The sequence below is a fragment of the Pagrus major genome, chromosome 1, assembly GCF_040436345.1.
Source record: "Pagrus major chromosome 1, Pma_NU_1.0".
In the NCBI taxonomy this organism is placed as follows: domain Eukaryota; kingdom Metazoa; phylum Chordata; class Actinopteri; order Spariformes; family Sparidae; genus Pagrus; species Pagrus major.
The window spans coordinates 1,712,830-1,733,247 of NC_133215.1; the positions used below are offsets into that span (position 1 = coordinate 1,712,830).

Sequence of the window (20,418 nt, forward strand, 5' to 3'; positions counted from 1 at the left end):
TAAAGCTATGGTCTATGATTTGAAATATTGATCATTATTATTAACATTATTTAGATGGTGGTTATGGCCCAATAGTACGACCTACAATGTGAAGAGCAAAAGGAACCAAATAAATCCATCTCTCTAGCGCCTGCAAAACTGAAAAGAAATTGACCAATAGCAGCCAGTCCGGATGGCTGCTATTGGTCAATTTTTCCATCCAATCCCCTCGCTCACTCTCCTGCTCCTGCTCACGCCTCGTCCCGACCCACTTCCACATTTGAAACTACAAGCGGGCAAGAGGTTTGTTTGAGCAGGTAACCTTTCGTCTTTATTGTGGATGTTGTGACACAGATAACTTTCATGCCGATGCTGGCTTATGACTATGAAAGCTGCCGTTAGTTTGTTTCTGTGTTATTAGATGGCGTGGAAACAATTTCTGTCTCTGCAGTTTTGTCAACACTTGTTTACTTGTTCGACAGAGACGTTAGCCTCTATGGTAGCATTGTAAGCTAAAATTGCTATCATGTTTACACCAAATCAGCCTATTTATTTGCTCGTGGCAGCTAAATGAAGCAGCAATGCAGGTAAGATGAATGAATGGATGAATGAACCCCCCCGCTTCGCGTTGGGGTTTCATTCATCCTGCCTGGATTTATTTCTCCATAACAACCTCTCGCCCGGTCACTACTCAACTGTTCTGCTAACCCTCCTCCCGGTCTTGTCCGTTTGTTTTCAACGAAGCCTTTGCTAAATCAATATGATGGATTATCATATACGTTACGATGTGTGTATTTGTGTGTCTTATCTGTCATAAACAAGAGATTACGGGGCACGTTTGTGTCGCGGTCTGGTGCTACTCAGACAACAGCTGGGACACAGCTGGTCCGAGGCTCATGCAGGTTTATTTTTCAGCCACAATGTGGAAGCGATCGTTGTGATTAAAGCTGACGGCAGCATCTGTTAGTCTCTTGGCCCTCAATAACTTTTAGAAGTGGCTAACTTAGCTGTTGATAAATAGTAACTTGTTACGTAGCTGTAACTGACGTAGCTGTAACATGCTAATGACGTTACGCTAGCTTGGCTGTTGACATTGTAAGATGTAAGATTTATATTAGTTTCAACATGCATTGTAATAACTTTACCTGTGAATCCGACATCGTTACTCTGCATTCAAAGCTGGCGCTGTATTTGGTTTCTTGCTTCTTTCTTCTTTCGTGCTTGTTGCTCTTGTTGCTTGTTGAGGGAGGCTCCGAGGGGAGAGCGATACGAGCTTGGAGGGGAGGGGGTTTTTTTCAAATCTTTCTCAGATCGTAGACCAGAGCTTTAAGCCGTATCTGCCCCTTAAAGACTTTGAAACAGTCATACACGCATTTGTAACGACTCGACTTGATAACTGCAACTCTTTGTATGTGGGTCTGAATCAGTCCTCTCTCAGTAGACTACAGCTGGTGATAAATGCTGCTGCTAGGCTTGTAACTAAGATGAGAAGGCATGAGCACATCACTCCAGTTTTAGCTTCTCTCCACTGGCTTCCTGTCCGCGTCAGAATTGATTTAAGGTTTTATTGTTTGTTTTTAAGGTTTTAAATGGCTTGGCACCTCCATATCTATGTGAGCTTATCAACATTTATTCTCCATTTAAAGCTCTGAGGTCGTCCTCTCTGATGGCTCTCAACGTCCCAAGAGCCAAACTGAAGAGTAAAGGTGACCGAGCGTTTTCAGTGGCTGCTCCTAAATTGTGGAACTCTTTGCCTCTGCAAATTAAAACTGCATCTTGCCTCCACATACTGTTTTTTTTTCTTTTTTGTATTTCCTGCTTGTTTGATGTATCTATTTGTTCTGTGAATTCCTGAACCTGTGAAGCACTTTGGTCAACTTTGGTTGTTTTTAAATGTGCTATATAAATAAATTTGACCTTGACCTTACGCAGCACCACCGGATGTTGATAACGCGTCATCACTTCATGCGGCAGAATTTAGCGTGTTCGCCCGGATCTTACGTTTAGATCAAAGCCAAGCTGAGGTGATAAAAACCTGTCTACTGCAGAGTCACTGACCCGGGTGTAAATGCAGAGTTTACACATTCCCACTGCACACAAAAGCTGATCTTAGCAGGTTTAAGTGGGATTTTTGACCAGTGGAAAAGGGTTATAACAGTAAAATGAGGCAGAGCTGATCAAATATGAATCAATATTCTGCTGGAGTGACCTCAAAAGTTGTCAGACACATAGTTTAGTATATGTAATATATGAGAAAGTGTGTTACCAGGCCGCCATGTACCAGAACAGAGAAGCTCAAAATAATAAGAGCTTAGTTATATTATGCAACAAGGACTCTGACTGCATCCATGTAGTTGTGGACTATTTATCTAAATATGTACCAGTAAATATGAATATCAGAAAATGGATCTGCTCCCTTCCTGTAGCTAATTCAAGACACGGTGCAAGTTAGGAAGGAGATGATGCAAACATTTACAGAACCAGAACCTGTTGTTCTGTTCGGATGAAGGCTCGCCTACAAAGTCTTTATTTGTTGTGACCAGAAAATCTTTCCAGCTGAGAGCAGCTTTATCTGTAGACACAGTTTCACCCAAATAATCAACAACAGACCTGATCCACACTTCTGCAGCCAGAGACTCAGGTGGATGACTGGACGTAGTTTTCTTGAGCTGACCTTTAATTATTTAGTTGTTGTTTGTGAATATTTGATGTGTGTGTATGAAGTGTGTTTTATAAATGCAGCTGTTTTGTCTTCATGGTGATCTGAGTGAAGCTTTATGAAGATCATTGATGAGGAAGCTTCTGAAGGTTCATTCTGACTTTGTTTCTTCCTCCAGGGTGAAACATGGTGGAGAGCAGAGGCTGAAACCTGGTGTGAGGAAGTGTAAGTGTGTGTTCACTTTGACTGATGAAAACAAGGCAGCACATGTTAAAGTAGTTTAAATCTAAAGCTTGTGTATCTGCATTCAACTGTCAGTTTGAAAGAAGATCCAAAAAGATGAGTCACTGTGAAGTTTTGATCTAATTAACAGTCAGTCTGTTAATAAAGCAACAAATAAACCATCAGCTGTGTTAGATGATAAACTGCTGCTGTATTGTGTCTTGTTCTCTCCATCAGATGTCTGTGAACTCACAGTGGACACAAACACAGTGCACACAAACCTCAAACTGTCTGACAACAACAGGAAGGTGACATATGTGAGAGAGAAGCAGCCATATCCTGATCATCCAGAGAGGTTTGACTGCTGGACTCAGCTGCTGTGTAGAAATGGTCTGACTGGTCGCTGTTACTGGGAGGTCGAGTGGAGAGGAGGGGTTCGTATATCAGTGAGTTACAGAGGAATCAGCAGGAGAGGAAACAGTGAGGACTGTAGGTTTGGAGCGAATAATCAGTCCTGGAGTCTGGACTGCTCTGATGATGGTCCTTACTCTGTCTGGCACAATAAGACAAGAACAGTCCTCTCCTCCTCCTCCTCCTCCTCCTCCTCCTCCTCTGTCTCTAACAGAGTAGCAGTGTATGTGGACTGTCCTGCTGGCACTCTGTCCTTCTACAGAGTCTCCTCTGACTCACTGATCCACCTCCACACCTTCAACACCACATTCACTCAACCTCTTTACCCTGGGTTTGGACTCTGGTTCTGGTCAACTGGTTCCTCAGTGTCTCTGTAGGAGGGACACACACACACACACACACACACACACACACACACACACACACACACACACACTCTCTCTGTAAATCACAGGAACAGAAATGGGTTAGTTGTGTTGTCTCTTCTTGGTCAATGTGCTGCACATCAGTGGTTTTAAATCTCTTTAAATATGTTTTGAACGTTCAGATTTCAGTTTTCTGAACTTTGTGATCTGATTGTTTTCTCACAACAATCAGCCTGTATATACAATAAAATCAGGCTCCACACACACATGCATATAGATCATCATAATTATGATCTTTGTTCAGACAGCTTTTATTTAGTTGATTTGTGGTTCATCATTGAAGTTTCTCATTTGTCTTCTTTGAGTTATTATCTGTAAATATGTGTATATGAGTGGATAGAGCTGCTGCTACGTGCAGACGGACCTCCATTACAAAATCTCCCTGTAGAGTCGAAGAGCCAAAGACTTTCTGTCAACACTTCATTATCTCACATCATCTGTCAGAATAAACATTTGACTTTCTCATTCACGTGTCTCTCCTGATTGAAATAACGTCTTTTCACATCACTTTACATTACAGACATCACAGCAGACAAGCTGCATGGAGACACCTGATGTTTAAATCATCTCCAGCTGCTTCAGTTGTTCAGCAGAACGCTGCAACTCTGTTTTACTGTGAAGCTCCAGAAATGTTTTGTACGGAGCCCCAGACATGACATGGTCAAAAAAAAAAAAAATGTGGCCACAATATAGCTATAACGTGTGCACAAAATACTAATTAATAATATTAATATTATTCCTGGACAGCTGGGTAAGCAAATCGAGCTCACCTTCTCTAAGGTTTAAGGTAGAGGCAGTAGAGGGGCCAAAGCTACACGATGGACAGGGAGCACATCCATGTGGGGCTGAGTGTGGCAGTCGTGGCTCCTCTTTTCCTGGGGCTTGTCAGCTGAGCCCGGGGGAGCGCAGAGAGCAACGGCGTGCCTGTCACTGCAATTGTAGCGGGTTTAGATGCAGGTCCACCTCCAGGGACTTCTGGATGGACGACCGCACGAGAGGCCGGTCTCCACAGCGCAGGATTCAGGGAGGATACGGCGACAGGGAATGGTCTCCACGAGAGTGGGGGACCCGAGACACCACGGCTGGCTTATCGCCGCGCCGGCTGGACAGTGAGGGCCCGAGTGGGCCACACTTCGCAGAGGAACGTCAGCCACGGCGGGGAGTGAGGTTTCGATCTCCCTCCCAGGTTTTGATTTCATGCGGCAGAGTCATGCAATTATGGATGTGGGTCATGGGCTTCTCAGCATAGGAGACATTAACATTCCTCTCTTGCAGGCTACAGACTTTATTCCAAAATGTTGTAACATCTCTATGTCTACTGATGCTACTGTTCCACCTTTCAGTGAAATGATTGTCCCTGTTCAGGTGGAGCCCCCCCGTATTGCTGGACCAACTATTGACTCTTACCTGGGCTATTTAGAGCCTGAGGTGCATGACAACATGGGACTGGTGGTCGCACGCACAGTAGCGCCAGTGAAGAATGGATGCACTGTGGCACGGCTACTCAACCCGACCGACCAAGAACTGAAACTGCGCCCTGGCTCTCACCTGGGGGTATTTCACCATGTTAATGAATGTGACATACTCACCCCTGCAGAGGTTTTTGATGCTTGACAGGTGGATGCCCCCCTACCTGATGTAGCTGATTGTCCGCTGTCCGACGATCAGAGGCAGCAGCTGCAGGCCTTGCTGGGGAAGCATCAGGGAGTGTTCAGCCCTGCACGGGGAGGAACAGGCAACCCCAACCTGATCAAACACCACATTCAAACAGGTAAGCACCCCCCAATAAAGCAGTGGGCCTTCCCCCGACAAGCGGAGGGAAAAAAACAGACAGGTCCAGCTCCTTTTGGAGGATGGCATCATCGAGGAGAGCTGCAGCCCTTGGTCCTCTCCTGTGGTTCTCGTCAGGAAGAAGAATAATACATGGAGATTTTGTGTGGATTATAGGGGTCTCAATGCTGTGACAATAAAAGACTCCCACCCACTGCCACGGATTGATGATACACTTGACGCCCTAGCAGGGGCCACCTGGTTCAGCACCCTGGACTTTTCAGATGGCTACTGGCAGGTGGAGGTGGCGCAGGAGGACCGGGAAAAGACCGCCTTCACCACCGGCCAGGGCCTCTACCAGTTCAGATCCATGCCCATGGGGCTCACAAATGCACCAGCGACATTCCAGCAGGTTATGGAGCTGGTGTTAAAGGGGCTGCCGTGGCACATCTGCATGGTGTATACCTATAATGAGTCACCCAGACTTCACCCACCATTTCATTCTATACACCGACGCTTCCCAGGTGGCTGTGGGGGCAGTGTTGGCACAAGATGCTGACGGTCTGGAGAAAGTGGTGGCTTATGCTAATCACTCCCTCAAAGCAGCCGAATGACGATGGTCTACGTACGACAGGGAGCTGTGGGCGATAGTGTGGGCTGTCTGTCATTTCAGACACTATTTGGGTCTTCACCCGTTCACCGTTGTTACAGATCACCGGCCGTTGTTGGGCCTCCGACGACTTCCCATTGATAGTGACAGAACAGGGCGTCGCGGCCGCTGGGCCCTGGAACTGGACCCTTATTACTGGGTAATTGTGCACTAAAGTGGAAATCAACACACTAACGCGAATGCTCTTTCACGCAGACCCGACCTCAGTGCAGAGCTACTGGATGATGATGCCCCTGATGCTACCCACACTCTCATGCACACAGGTACCCAAACCGTTATGGACAATGACCCCAACACGGTGTGCGCCATAGAGACTCCTGTCCCCACCACGGCCCCTACAGCAGACGCCAGCTCTGGCCCCAGCCCCAGCCCCCATTTGCCTTCCGACCTCCAGGCTTGTGTGGACCGGGCCTTAGTCTACACTCTGTCACACAATGGCTCCAATGTCAGGGAGCTCCAACAGAGTGACGCTGACATCAGACAGGTGTTGGCCTGGCTGGAGGAGGGTCAGAGACCCCCTAGGTGGAGGTTAAAGGATGCTGGTCGGGGTTTAAAGACACTGTGGCATGAGTTTCCCCGGCTGACTTTAATTGATGGACTGTTGTGCAGGGTTGTGTGGCTGTCTGATGAGGGGCGAACAACACAAGTTGTGGTCCCTGCTGTCTTGGTCCCCGAGGTCCTGCATGGCGCACCTTTGACAGCTCACCTTGCCTATGAATGGGTCTTGGCTCATGCCAGAGGTGTATGTTATTGGTCTACTATGTACAGTGACATTAAAGCTTGGTGTGATCAGTGTTATGCCTGTCAAAGGAGGAAGTCCCTAGTACCCCGACACCATGCCCCTATAAGAACTTCACAGGCGGAGAGGCCTTTCCAACGTGTCGCAGCCGACATACTTGAGTTGCCGGTCACCGCTAAAGGCAACTGGTATGTTTTGGTTGTTGAGGACTATTTCAGTAAGTTCGTTAACCTGTATGCCGTCACTGACCAAAAAGCCACCACAGTTGCTGAGTGTCTCTTTCAGAATTACATTTTGGAACATGGTGTGATGGAAACGCTGCACACAGATATGGGGAGACAGTTTGAATCAGATATGGTAAAACATTTGTGCAGGGTGCTGGGTGTGAAGAAAACTCATACCACTCCATACAATCCAAAGTCTGATGGTATAATATTGTCAGGCCTGGGCTAAAAGGAGGACTCAGATGCAGAGGAATTGCAGATCAAGCAGGCTTTATTTCTATGATTTTACTTCTCGGCTCTTAAGATCGAGTGATAAACAAACAGGCTGTCAACTCTAACTTCTCTGGGAAAAGGACAGGGAGAACAAAAAAATAAAACAACAGAAAATCACTCCAAAGAGGAAACAAAAAGGCTGAAAACTGGTCTACTCTGACGAGGATACTTAGCTATGAAAATTTAAACAACAAAAGGCGCTCCACACAAAGGGAGGTTCAGGGATTACAAAATTAGGCTACACTACTTCTAGGAAAAAAAATATAAAGTATGAACAAAAAACCACTCCAACAGAGGGAAACAAAAGGCTATAAATCAAGACTAGCTTTAACACTGCTCTGGAAAAATTACAACTCAAAATCACTCTTCTTAAGAGGAGAAAAGAAAAACAAGAATACCAACTTAGACACTGCTGTAGAGAACTTGACGAGAACATGGACCATGGGAGCTGGAGTCACACGAACGAACATGATACTCTGGCACAAGACAACGGGCAGACGCAGACTATAAGCACAAGAGGATAATTGGGGACCAGGTGAAAACAATCAGGGATCAGGGGAGACGTCAGACCAGTGACACAAGAGGAAGGGCAAGTGACCTGAAATGAGAGGAGAGTTACTTTTCAAAATAAAACATGAAATTCACAAGACAAAAACTTCCCAAGACGAGACACCCCTCACCGCGGTGTGACAAATATATAATAGGTTTAATAGAACACTTATCGACCAGTTGGCTAAAACGCTCTTGTCATGTGAGGGGGAGTGGGACTCTTTCCTGTTGCAGGTTGCTTTTGCATACAATACCAGTGTATAATACCACACGGCAGGGAGACCCGGACGCCGGTGGATGTGGTGCTGGGGCCACTGGTGCAAGGCAGGCCAATGGATGGGTCCCCGGAGGACTTAGTTCTAAGGAGCTAGTTCTCTCTTCAGGTGCTTGGACACTGCTTTTAGTCAGACAAAGGACAACAACATTGTGGCAAGCAGATAACAAAAGACTTTCTATGATACCATGTTGAGGCACAAACCTTACAAGGTCAAGGACCTTGTATGGTTGAATGACCCCACAGAGTCCGCCGTAAACTGGCTCCCAGCTGGAAGGGACCTTACTTGGTGCAACGGCAAATGGACAGGGATGATGGGGTGGGAGTCACTTATCAGATTAGTAGCCCATTTGGGGAGGAGCCCCCCTAGCTACAATCTGCGTGTGGCTTTTCCCTTGGACGGCCTGTCTAGAAACCTCCTCTCTCCTTCCCCACCCAATGCTCTGCAGGGGGATGCTACCACGCCCAGTAGCCCTGCGGGCGTTTTCCTCTTTGGCAAGGACGTGAACTGTGATATTGGTCCTGGTTCAGGTGCTGGTGATTCGCCTGAATCACCAGCGGTTTTTTTTTGTGTGTTTGTGCTTCTATTGTTGTGGGTTATCTAGGCTGTATTTTACAGTTGTGTTTATTGGATAATTGCTTCATGGCCTCTTTAGGCTATATGTGTTGTGTTTTACATGCAAACCTTTTTTTCCCCCCAGTGTATTCTATTTCATTGTGTATTGTGAAATGAGGTCATTTCCTACTGTAAGAGGGGACGCATGTAGGAGTGGGGCGTGCGAGTGTGACGTCTTCAAGAGGCGACATTGTTGCTGTTACAGAGTTCGTGGAGGAGGGGAGAAAATAAACGGAGTGTGTTGGTTAGCTCCAAAGAGTACATGTTCTTGAGTTTTTGTCAGCAAAGAAAGAGTGACTTTGGACAGAGAAATGACGTGGATGACAGAGCAGCGGAGAGAAGCTACATCACAGGGGCAAGTACCGCGAACCAGAGAATTGAGAGCTGGTGGGGAGTGATGAGAAAAGAAGGAATCGAACCCTGGATCACGCTTCTAGCAGAACTGAAGGATGAGGGATTCTTCGCTGGGGATTTCGTTGACAAAGCTCTGTCACAGTTCTGTTTCATGCCAATCATTCAGGTAAATAGCTTATATTATGATCACAGCAAGAAACCCAGAAACTGTACCATCAACTCTGCATTACCTTCACATAGTCTTAGAGATTTAAGCCACTGTGAGTTTATGTTTATTTAATGTGTGTGATGTGTGTTCTTTAGACTGTTGTGAAAATAAGACACATCACAATGCAATTTAAGCTACTTTTATTGTCTTAAAACAAACTTTTGTTTTTCTTACCCACTGCAGAGGCAGAGAATAAAGAGGACTATATTTCACTAGGCCCTAATCACTGTTTAAAAATGCGCTGTATGCCAGCTGTGACTTAATCGTTCCTGTTTCCTCAACAAGAGGTATCAAATGACATCTGGGGTGTTTGGAATGCTCACCGTATAAGGCCCTCCAAGAACACCAACGTGCCCAGTGGGATACCTCATGTCATGTACATGGCCCCTCACCTTTGGGGTGCAGAAGACTGTCTTGTTCCACTGACTGAAGATTTGACCACATGTAAAGAAAGCTGCACATGTTTAAGTTCAGTCCCATGTGATGTGGACGTGTTTGATTTGTGCACAATAATAATGGACGAATCAAGCTTGGAGTTCCCATCTACCATGTCCCAGCAACTTGATTTATATTTTCATCTGAGGGACATGGTTCGTCCACAGTTATTTGAGGCAGTTTAAATGGACAAAAGCATACAAATCATGTAGTACATTTGGTACTTGAGTACATGTTTTTACAGCATAATGTACATATTACTTTTCATATTTGTGTGATTATCTTGTGTCTCTATTTAAACCAAAATAATCACAAAAGACTGTATAACTTACTGTTTTCAGTTTTAGCAATCTGTCAGTAAATTAACTCATCATTAAGTATTGATAGCTATTGTTAGCTAGAAAATAAGAAATGTTTGACTCAAATAGTTGTACAAGTTCGACAAAATGATTCTTTTTGGGCTAGAGTTATTATCCTTCAATTAATATTAAACTTGTCAAACTGTAAAGGCTTCAAAAGTTGCTCATAACAAAGTTTGATTGTTACATGTTTTTGGTATTTTGCTTTAGGGTAAAGTTCAAACAAAAATAAACTGATCTCTTATTGGCATCACCTAAATGGTAACACAAAAAATGTATCCATCTCTAACAAGGACAATAGCACCCTGGAGAGCAACCACACTGACTGGCAATGACATCATAAATCTAATGTTATGATCAATTAGACAAGAAGACCAAGTAGGCTACTGTATAGTGTATCATTATGATGGTTGTAACCTCAATGCTCCGTATGTTTCCTGAGCTCTGTTTTTATAACGAAGGAAGAGATTAAAACAATCCAATGTTTGATAAAGAATTGTGTCTTCCATAACCAATCACAGCACATTTATAACACTAGAAAGTGAGGTGTAAAATAACAATGGGTGGTGTCATTAAAATTGTTCAAGTGTAAAGATGTATAGAATGTAACTAAGAGGACATCATCATTGTGTAAGAACTTGAATGGTTTATTGGTCTTTTTCAAAATACACCATAGTCAAAAACAGAACAGGTTGTATTTTGTACACAATAACAGGATAAGAACAGTTTTCAAACCTCCTGTTAGCCAGCTTCATACTGATAGTTACAAAATAATGTTATTTAAACTTCTTTAAAGTGTTAACAACTCACTAATTTTTAAACACCTTGAAAATATCAGTCAAGGCTCACATTCTTGTTTCTACTGGGGTTGCTACAAACAACTAATAATAATATAAATCATGCTTAATCAATTGGATTTTGGTATTTGAAGTGGAGCTGTACTTATGCCTTGTCAGTGTACCGGCAGTAGACAGCGCTCAGCACTGTCCCAGTTTGTAGCACTGTAACTGTGCGCTATATTTGGAATATTTTCAGCTCTTCACCTGCTCATAAAGTAGTCGTTTCTTTTGGCACTAACCGGAGTAATACAGTGTACAAGTATGTCAAAGTTAAGTTGTCAAGTAGTTAAGTACAGTACTTGTGAAAATGTACATTTTTTACAAACAGTCCAGTCTCTTAGTCCACCAACAAGAATGATATTATTTCTGAAGCAGCTTTTAAAATAAAGATGTATTTTTTCTAAATGTGACATGTTTGTGGAGAGAAGTTTAGTTTCAACAAGAGAGACCGAGCCAAAATCATGTGCTCATCAAAGTTTGATCAGCTGATTGTGATTTTATTATTATTATAATGTGACAATGAAAGAAAGTCCAGTTTAGCAGAACACATGATCAGCGGCGACTCTCTCAACACACATACAGCATGTGAGTTTTGTATTAAGATACTGAAATGTGACAACATGTGAAGGACTCCTTTAAATTCAGCCACCAAACATTAATGGTGTTGTTAATGAATGAAAACAGAGCAAACATTTGAAAGAGGCAACTTTATTGTAAATGTGTGTCAGATATCTGCTGGTTGGTTTCAGTCCACCTCTCTGTCTCTTTGTTGATGCACTTTGTGTTTGTCACGTGTTGTCATGAGTTTACAGACTGTTCTCTCTCCCTCATTCAATAATCAGCCTGTTTTTCTTTCTCTTCTTCTTTTCGGGCTTCACTGTTCCTGCAGTTTGGACTCTGGATCTCTGTCAGTGTGTCTAACTGCTGTGAAATCTCTCCCATCAGAGCGCTGACTGACAGACCTTCTGTAACACTGACACCTGCTGCTGACTGGCAGCACTACAGCTCACACTGGGTTTCTGCTCTCACGTCATTGACGCGTCTGGATTTGTATTTGAAGGTATGAGGATGTGACGGCTGTCGGTCAGATGAACACAGACACCAGCAGCGTCTGTCAGTGTCTGCAGACGAAGGAAGAATGACTCTTTGACCTCATCTGGACTTTAACAGGTGAGAACTCTGACAGGTAACATGACACACCTTTGATGAAGAAACTCTGCTGTCATTTGTTATATTTTGTGGATACATGATGAGCTTGTAGACGAGAGCAGTGATGAATCCTTTCAACACTGTTAATTACTGTTTTAATTATTCATGAATTAATTCACTAATTGTTCTCTGATATGTTACTTTTCGGCTAAAATGAACCTTTTCATGTTGAGTTTGATTTAATCAGCAGCAGGAGACAAGTTGGACTGTAATCTGAGCTGACTCACTGCTGAGAGATGAGGTCCCGTCAGAACCGGTCTGACGGCCTGGAAACTTGTTATTCTTTGACTGAACCTTGATCAGCTGTTAATTCTCTGACTTCTCTGATCTACACACACAACAGTGAATCAAATACAATATGTCATGTGTACAGATGTGAATCCCTGACAGTCTAAAAATCTGACAGATCAATAATGAAGTCTTGTACTTCTTTCTCCTGTTTGACTGTTAATGCATTCAATGTATTGATGTAGTTTAGGAGCAACATGTCTGCTCAGCTGATTCATAAACAGCAAAACACTGATATGATGAGAGTTTATGTAAAATGGAGGTTGAACCACAAACAGACTCACAGATCGTCTGTGAAGTGTTTAAACAGGCGACCCTGTCATAATTAAAACAAGTGTAGACTGTTTATAATCTGATATCTGGGTCTGATCACATTTTAATACATCACAATCAGATCTAACAGGAAGTGAGTGTTTCTGTGACTTCCTGTACAGACTGAAGCTGCTGGGAAACTGTCAGCAGTTCATCTGGAAACAAGCCTGTTTATCTGTTTACTGAGCAGCTCTGTAGTGACTGTAGATGACTGAGGACATCTAGTGGACTGACAGCAGAACTACACCAGCTGCTCTGTGATTGGCTTCCTGGCTGCAGCTTCCACTCAATTGATTCTTCCTGATGGATCAATAAGAAGCTTCTTCTCTCTCAGTTCAGGATTCTGCTGACCATTATCTTCATTATCAACTTAGTTTCAGCAGTTTTTCTAACAATCCATCAGCTGTTTAGACTCGACTATTAATAAGTCTGACATCCAGCAGCACAAAGGTTTAAATTATAAGGACAGTGAAGAAGTCTGAAGCTCATGTTTGTTATTTTTGCAGGAAAAATGAGTGTAAATCATTCAAACTGCTGTCCTGTAATGATCTGTCAATCAGCTGATCAATGAATGGACTGACAGTCTGAGCTCTGCTCCAGTGTTTCCTACAGATGAAGGTAGAAAGTCTGTGTGACTTGATGTGGACGTGAATTCAGCAGCTTCTGCTGAGCTGAAATATTCATTTTGGCTTGTTGAAGCGTCTTAACTGCTCTTTGTGGTCTCTGTGGTCAGAAACTAAATGTTGAGCTGGTTTTACTTTAAACTTCATTCTGAACTGTCAGATTTGTGTTTTTATCATTTGGTGTCAGAAAGCTTCATTAGTTTCCTCCAGTCAGACTCTGTATGTTTGTCATGTGACTGAGAGGAATGCTGATAAATCATGTTGTTGTGTTTGTGTGAAGGTGTGGGCTCTGCTATGAATCAGTGTGAGGAGACAGAGGAGGGAGGCCCTCCCTCTAAAACCACTCTGTGTGGGCAACATGACAGCCAGACCAAAGCTCAGAGGTGAGATGAGGATCTCTAACTGTCCATGACTCTTCTCCATGTCACAGCTCAGCACTCAAATCACTCCACCATCATGATTCACACTCAAAGCTCTGTGTGTGTTGTGTTGAAGCCAGTTTTCATCCTGTTTGATAATATTAACATATTTATATTGAAGTCTGACTTAAACATCAACATGGCTGATTTAAGCTTGTTAGGATATATTGGTATGGACATACATGTTAGTAAAAGTATAAAACTGTAACATTAATAAAAAGATTCATTTCTGCAGCACATTGTGCATCACAACACAAACATGAAAAAACTGAATTTAAACCACAGTTCAAATATTTAAATGCACTGAGAAAGAAGAAGAAAGTCATGTATAAGAAAATAAAATGATAATTATGTAACAAAAAGTTTCACTGACAAGTTTATTTTTCAACTGCAATGATCTTAAAGTTCACCATTTAACTGAAGTCTCTTTTTTATACTAACAGACTGTAAAGTTGTTGTTGAAGGTTTGAGAGGTGCGTTGGTTTGTCTGTTTCTATCAGGGTTCAGCAGCAGAGAACAGACTCTCCTGCACCCAGCAGAGTGTCCATGAAGAGTGACTGGTCCATGGGTTGGCCTGTTAACTTCAAGGATGGAGACCACTCTGCTGAAGAAAGGTAAGAATGTAAACCAGAAGAGTTTGTTGTTCTGCAGCTCTCCTTCTATCAAGTCCTGACATAAAATGATCTGTCAGCTGGTCTCAACTTTCACACTCCACTGATTTAATGTTTTCTTCAAAGAGGAACATTTAGTATTCAAGATTTTCCAGAAATCGACAGTTAATACATGAAGCAAGTGATCAAATGAGAGCAAATGATTTTCCTCCAGATTTGATATCAACTGTTCAAATCATTTGTGGACTAAAGATGTTGATCTCTCTCTGGTTCCTCCTGGGATTCAGTACTCTGACTGGAGGAAGTGTGGATCAGTGCAGGTGGACCATGACAACATATTTTGTTGTTGCCCATAGATTCAGTCTGTTGGGAGGAAGTTGGATGGTTAATGTCCAGAGTCCTGGGCTTTAGCATTAATGTTTGATGGTTCATGCCAACTGCACTAGTGTAGCCTTTCATTGTGACCAGTCTCAGGAACAGCTGTGCAGTAATCACGCTGTTTAATCAGCGTCTGATATACCACAGCTGTCAGGTGGATAGATTGACAAAGGAGAAGAGCTCACTAACACAGTTTTAACTGATTTGTGCTCAAAAAGTGAGAAACAATTATTTTGTGTTCACAGAAGAAGTCTTCAGTCTTTATTACTATATCACACCATGTTATAGGCAGGAATGTAAATAACAGGGTAGACGACTAGAAACTCAATTAAAGGCGTCATCATTAAAACCAGAAAACTGTTTCACCTAATCCATCAAACGGCCCCAGAAGCAGAAAGGTGATGTAAAAATGTGAAGCTGTTGATGGTTGAAATCATCGTACTTTATGTTCTTCTCTGCAGAGTTCAGCAGGTTCTCAGTGGTCAGTCTGTCCAGCAGCATCCAACAGACCTGGACTCCATATTTAAGGTGTGTAAATGTCCAACAACAACTTTACTTCAGCTGCAAATGAAATGAAATGTCTCATTTTACATTTGAAGTTTTACTCTTTTGCAGCATCTTGAGGAGAACGTTGTCACCTTTGTGAAGAACGAGCTGAAGAAGTTCCAGAAGGTTCTGAGTCCAGATTACCCAGAATGCTCAGAGAGGCAGAGTGAGGATGAGGAGGTGCTTGACGGTGAGGAGGAGGAGCAGAGGAGGAGCAGCAGAGAGGCGTTTCTGAAGATCACACTGAACTTCCTGAGGAGAATGAAGCAGGAGGAGCTGGCTGACTGTCTGCAGAGCAGTAAGAGGATTTTCCTCAATAAACTGTTTTCTTCTTCACACTAACATCCACTCACTGATGTGTTGTGTTTCATTCAGGAACTGCTGCTGCAGTTTGTCGACGTCAGCTCAAATCTGACCTCCAGAAGAAGTTCCAGTGTGTGTTTGAGGGGATCGCTGAAGCAGGAAACCCAACCCTTTTGAATCAGATCTACACAGAGCTCTACATCACAGAGGGAGGGACTGCAGAGGTCAATGATGAACATGAGGTCAGACAGATTGAAACAGCATCCAGGAAACCAGACAGACCAGAAACAACAATCAGACAAGAAGACATCTTTAAAGCCTCACCTGGAAGAGACGAACCAATCAGAAGAGTGATGACGAAGGGAGTGGCTGGCATCGGGAAAACAGTCTTAACACAGAAGTTCACTCTGGACTGGGCTGAAGACAAAGCCAACCAGGACATACAGTTCACATTTCCATTCACTTTCAGAGAGCTGAATGTGCTGAAAGAGAAAAAGTTCAGCTTGGTGGAGCTTGTTCATCACTTCTTCACTGAAACCAAAGAAATCTGCAGCTTTGAAGAGTTCCAGGTTGTGTTCATCTTTGACGGTCTGGATGAGTGTCGACTTCCTCTGGACTTCCACAACACTGAGATCCTGACTGATGTTACAGAGTCCACCTCAGTGGATGTGCTGCTGGCAAACCTCATCAGGGGGAAACTGCTTCCCTCTGCTCGCCTCTGGATAACCACACGACCTGCAGCAGCCAATCAGATCCCTCCTGAGTGTGTTGACATGGTGACAGAGGTCAGAGGCTTCACTGACCCACAGAAGGAGGAGTACTTCAAGAAGAGATTCAGAGATGAGGAGCAGGCCAGCAGAATCATCTCCCACATCAAGACATCACGAAGCCTCCACATCATGTGCCACATCCCAGTCTTCTGCTGGATCACTGCTACAGTTCTGGAGGATGTGTTGAAGACCAGAGAGGGAGGAGAGCTGCCCAAGACCCTGACTGAGATGTACATCCACTTCCTGGTGGTTCAGTCCAAAGTGAAGAAGGTCAAGTATGATGGAGGAGCTGAGACAGATCCACACTGGACTCCAGAGAGCAGGAAGATGATTAAGTCTCTGGGAAAACTGGCTTTTGAGCAGCTGCAGAAAGGAAACCTGATCTTCTATGAATCAGACCTGACAGAGTGTGGCATCGATATCAGAGCAGCCTCAGTGTACTCAGGAGTGTTCACACAGATCTTTAAAGAGGAGAGTGGACTGTACCAGGACAAGGTGTTCTGCTTCGTCCATCTGAGTGTTCAGGAGTTTCTGGCTGCTCTTCATGTCCATCTGACGTTCATCAAATCTGGAGTCAATCTGCTGGCAGAAGGAAAACAAACCTCCTGGTGGTCTAAACTATTCAGAGACAAACCTGAACCAAAACAACTCTACCAGAGTGCTGTGGACAAGGCCTTACAGAGTCCAAATGGACACCTGGACCTGTTCCTCCGCTTCCTCCTGGGTCTTTCACTGGAGACCAATCAGACTCTCCTACGAGGTCTGATGACACACACAGGAAGTATCTCACAGACCAATCAGGAAACAGTGAAGTACATCAAGAAGAAGATCAGTGAGAATCTGTCTCCAGAGAGAAGCATCAATCTGTTCCACTGTCTGAATGAACTGAATGATGGTTCTCTAGTGAAGGAGATCCAACAGTACCTGAGATCAGGAAGTCTGTCCACAGATAAACTGTCTCCTGCTCAGTGGTCAGCTCTGGTCTTCATCTTACTGTCATCAGAAGAAGATCTGGACGTGTTTGACCTGAAGAAATACTGTGCTTCAGAGGAGGCTCTTCTGAGGCTGCTGCCAGTGGTCAAAGCCTCCAACAAAGCTCTGTAAGTGAGCAGATACTGTATCACACATGTAGGGTTTTTCTCCACTAATGAATCTCCTAATATCAAATATCAATCAAATAAGAGTCCAAAGATTTAGTCATCAGATTGATCAGTTGATCAGTTGAAAAACATTCATATTGTTCCTTTAGTTGTATTGTACCTCTACAGATGAATGCATCCATGAAATAGAAGAAAACTGTCTCTTTGTAGTTCATGTCAGGCTCAATCCCAGAGATATGAGTATAATCTAGGACATTTCATTAATTGTTGACAGTCACGTTTATACTCTTTTCAGTCTAGTCAACTTTCAGTCGACTGAATGTCTGAGCATATTAGTCTTATTTCAGTCAGAATTATCCATGACTATTTTAGTCTAGTTTTAGTCGACGAAAATTGTAATTTAGTCTCTTTTTAGTAATGCAATTCTATTTAACCCAGTTAATATCGTACAAGTACCTAGTATAGAATAGACAAAACCAAAATGTTCTTTAATTTCACAAGTCAAACAAGGTTATCTTATTATTATATTATTGTTACCTTATAGACTCAAGAATACATTCAATTCCAGACACAGAAGACCCTCTGATTTGAATTTACAACATATTTATTTTACCTACCAAACATGCAAGAAGTACACACACACACACACACACAAACACACACACACACACACACACACACACACACACACACACACACACACACACCTCATGTTATTATTCATTATTCTTTTTTCTATTTATTTTCTTTTTTGTATTTTTTTTTTATGTATTCCTTGTTTTGTTTTGACACACACACACACACACACACACACACACACACACACACACGTATGTCTCAGTCGTTTTCAGCTGCAGTGGCTAACGTCTAAAGCTAAAGCCAACGTTAAAATGTGACACATTAACCACAGCCTCATGAGTTGGCATGAGCTTTCTAAAGTAGAAAGTAACATTACGTTAATGTCTTGACTTACCTCGATTTCATTATGGAATGCCTTGAGATGTCTCTTAAGATTTGTGGTGTTTTTCCCTGCGATTTTGTGGCCGCATTTCTCCCCATCTTTTTCCACAACACATTTGGTTTTCTTTTCCACTTCTATGTAATGAAAGTGTGTTCAAATGTCGTTTCTTCTTTTTTCTCTCAAAGACGAATCCCGGCCCCTTTCTTTTTGTCAGACTTAACTTTGTGTCTTGAGTTGTCGTTAACGTTAACCCACCGCAGCTGCATCTTCTAAATAATGCCGCATGAGGATTGAGGAAGTGATGTTGCCTGCGTCTGAGCAGTGCAACCTGATGCAGCCCCTGAACTGAGACTCAGGAAACAGAAATATTGCAAAATAATAATACTTCGTCTCGTCTCGTTTTGGTCAACGAAAATGAACAGATATTTTAGCAGAGTTTTTATTTTGTAAACCACATTTAGTCCCGTTTTTATTCGTCAACAATATTGCATTATATATTTCATTATAGTTTTCGTCACATGATAAAGGTTCATTGACAACGATATTTAGTCATAATTTTCATTGACGAAAGCAACACTATACTTGAGACTATAAAGACCCAGTCCATAGAAATGTGATGTGTTTTATATTGTTTAAGACAGAAACAGTATCAGTGTTTGTCTTTGTCACTAACTGTCCTTCAGGCTGAGTGGCTGTAATCTGTCAGAGAGAAGCTGTGAAGCTCTGTCCTCAGTTCTCAGCTCCCAGTCCTCTAGTCTGAGAGAGCTGGACCTGAGTAACAACGACCTGCAGGATTCAGGAGTGAAGCCGCTGTCTGTTGGACTGAAGAGTCCACACTGTAAACTGGAGACTCTCAGGTCAGGATTCATACCCTATTTAAGAGATAACCCTTTGAATGTTGCTTGATCGTACAGGTTAAAGTATATTTTAACAGCTCTATTGTGAAGCAAAGCTAGAGGTGGGTTATCAAAAATGTTAGATTGTGATTCCACAATCTGCTCTTCAGGTGAACTGTAGAGGTTGTTGTATTTAGAGTCCTCGTACTTCCATTTCCAAACTTCACAGAACCTCATTTACAAGCAGATCAGCGATATATGAAAAAATCAATAGAGTGATGCAGCCAACATGATGGATATGCTGATTGGAAGAATCCCTTCTCATTGGTCGTGATGATATATCTTTGTAGCTAACTTGTAGCTTGTTAGGAAAAGCTAACAATTTTCAACACATGGAAGAGCTTCATGATTAAACTGTGGGACATTTAATGATGTGTTTTATGTTGTAGAACAAAATGTGTAAATGTCTTCAGCCTGTGGTAACCACACACTTTATTTCACACATTTAACTGAAAACACATTCAACAAACTCAGACTTTGAGTCCAGGGGACAGGACATGCTAACATGCTAACTGATTTCTTTGTTTTCGGACTATAAATTACACCAATCTATAGCTAGCACCATGGTGGAGGAGGAGCTTGTGCCAAACAAGAACTATCTTTAATGAAATATTGTGTTTTAATGGTGTAAATGGAGAAATTCATAAGCTATTTCAACAACAGGGCTTTTTAAAATTGATGAATAAGGTCACAATTTAGATTGTGGATCGTGATTGGAATAAAATAGATTGTGATGTTATTTTTTAATTAAAGCAACTCTAATCAGTATTTTTACATCAACAATAGTTAAAATGTCAAAGTGACAAACCCACAGAGAATTATCACACAAGTTTGCATTACCCCTCAGCTCTGTGTGTATGTGTGTGTGTCCAGGCTGTCAGGCTGTCTGATCACAGAGGAAGGCTGTACTTCTCTGGCCTCAGCTCTGAGATCCAACCCCTCCCATCTGAGAGAGCTGGACCTGAGCTACAATCATCCAGGAGACTCAGGAGTGAA

General features: G+C 42.8%; 1 protein-coding gene across 1 annotated transcript; it reads left to right on the forward strand.

The window, feature by feature from the left end:
- The first annotated feature begins 4,647 nt into the window (after positions 1–4,647).
- LOC140997272 (uncharacterized) lies at positions 4,648–19,543 on the forward strand. Its single transcript, XM_073467355.1, has 11 exons — positions 4,648–4,805; positions 5,040–5,250; positions 5,314–5,467; positions 5,670–5,925; positions 6,332–6,658; positions 6,947–7,063; positions 14,358–14,471; positions 15,308–15,374; positions 15,462–15,690; positions 15,768–17,402; positions 19,533–19,543. Exons 1-11 carry the CDS (start codon positions 4,648–4,650, stop codon positions 19,541–19,543), a joined length of 3,279 nt encoding a protein of 1,092 aa, XP_073323456.1.
- The last annotated feature ends 875 nt before the right edge of the window (positions 19,544–20,418 follow it).

Excerpts from the sequence above, each read along its gene's own strand:
- LOC140997272 (XM_073467355.1), top strand. The coding sequence starts at position 4,648 with ATGCAGGTCCACCTCCAGGGACTTCTGGATGGACGACCGCACGAGAGG. Across the intron at positions 6,659-6,946 it reads GAGGGTCAGAGACCCCCTAG|GAGGAAGTCCCTAGTACCCC; the intron begins GTGGAGGTTAAA and ends TGCCTGTCAAAG. Across the intron at positions 7,064-14,357 it reads GTCACCGCTAAAGGCAACTG|GGTTCAGCAGCAGAGAACAG; the intron begins GTATGTTTTGGT and ends TGTTTCTATCAG.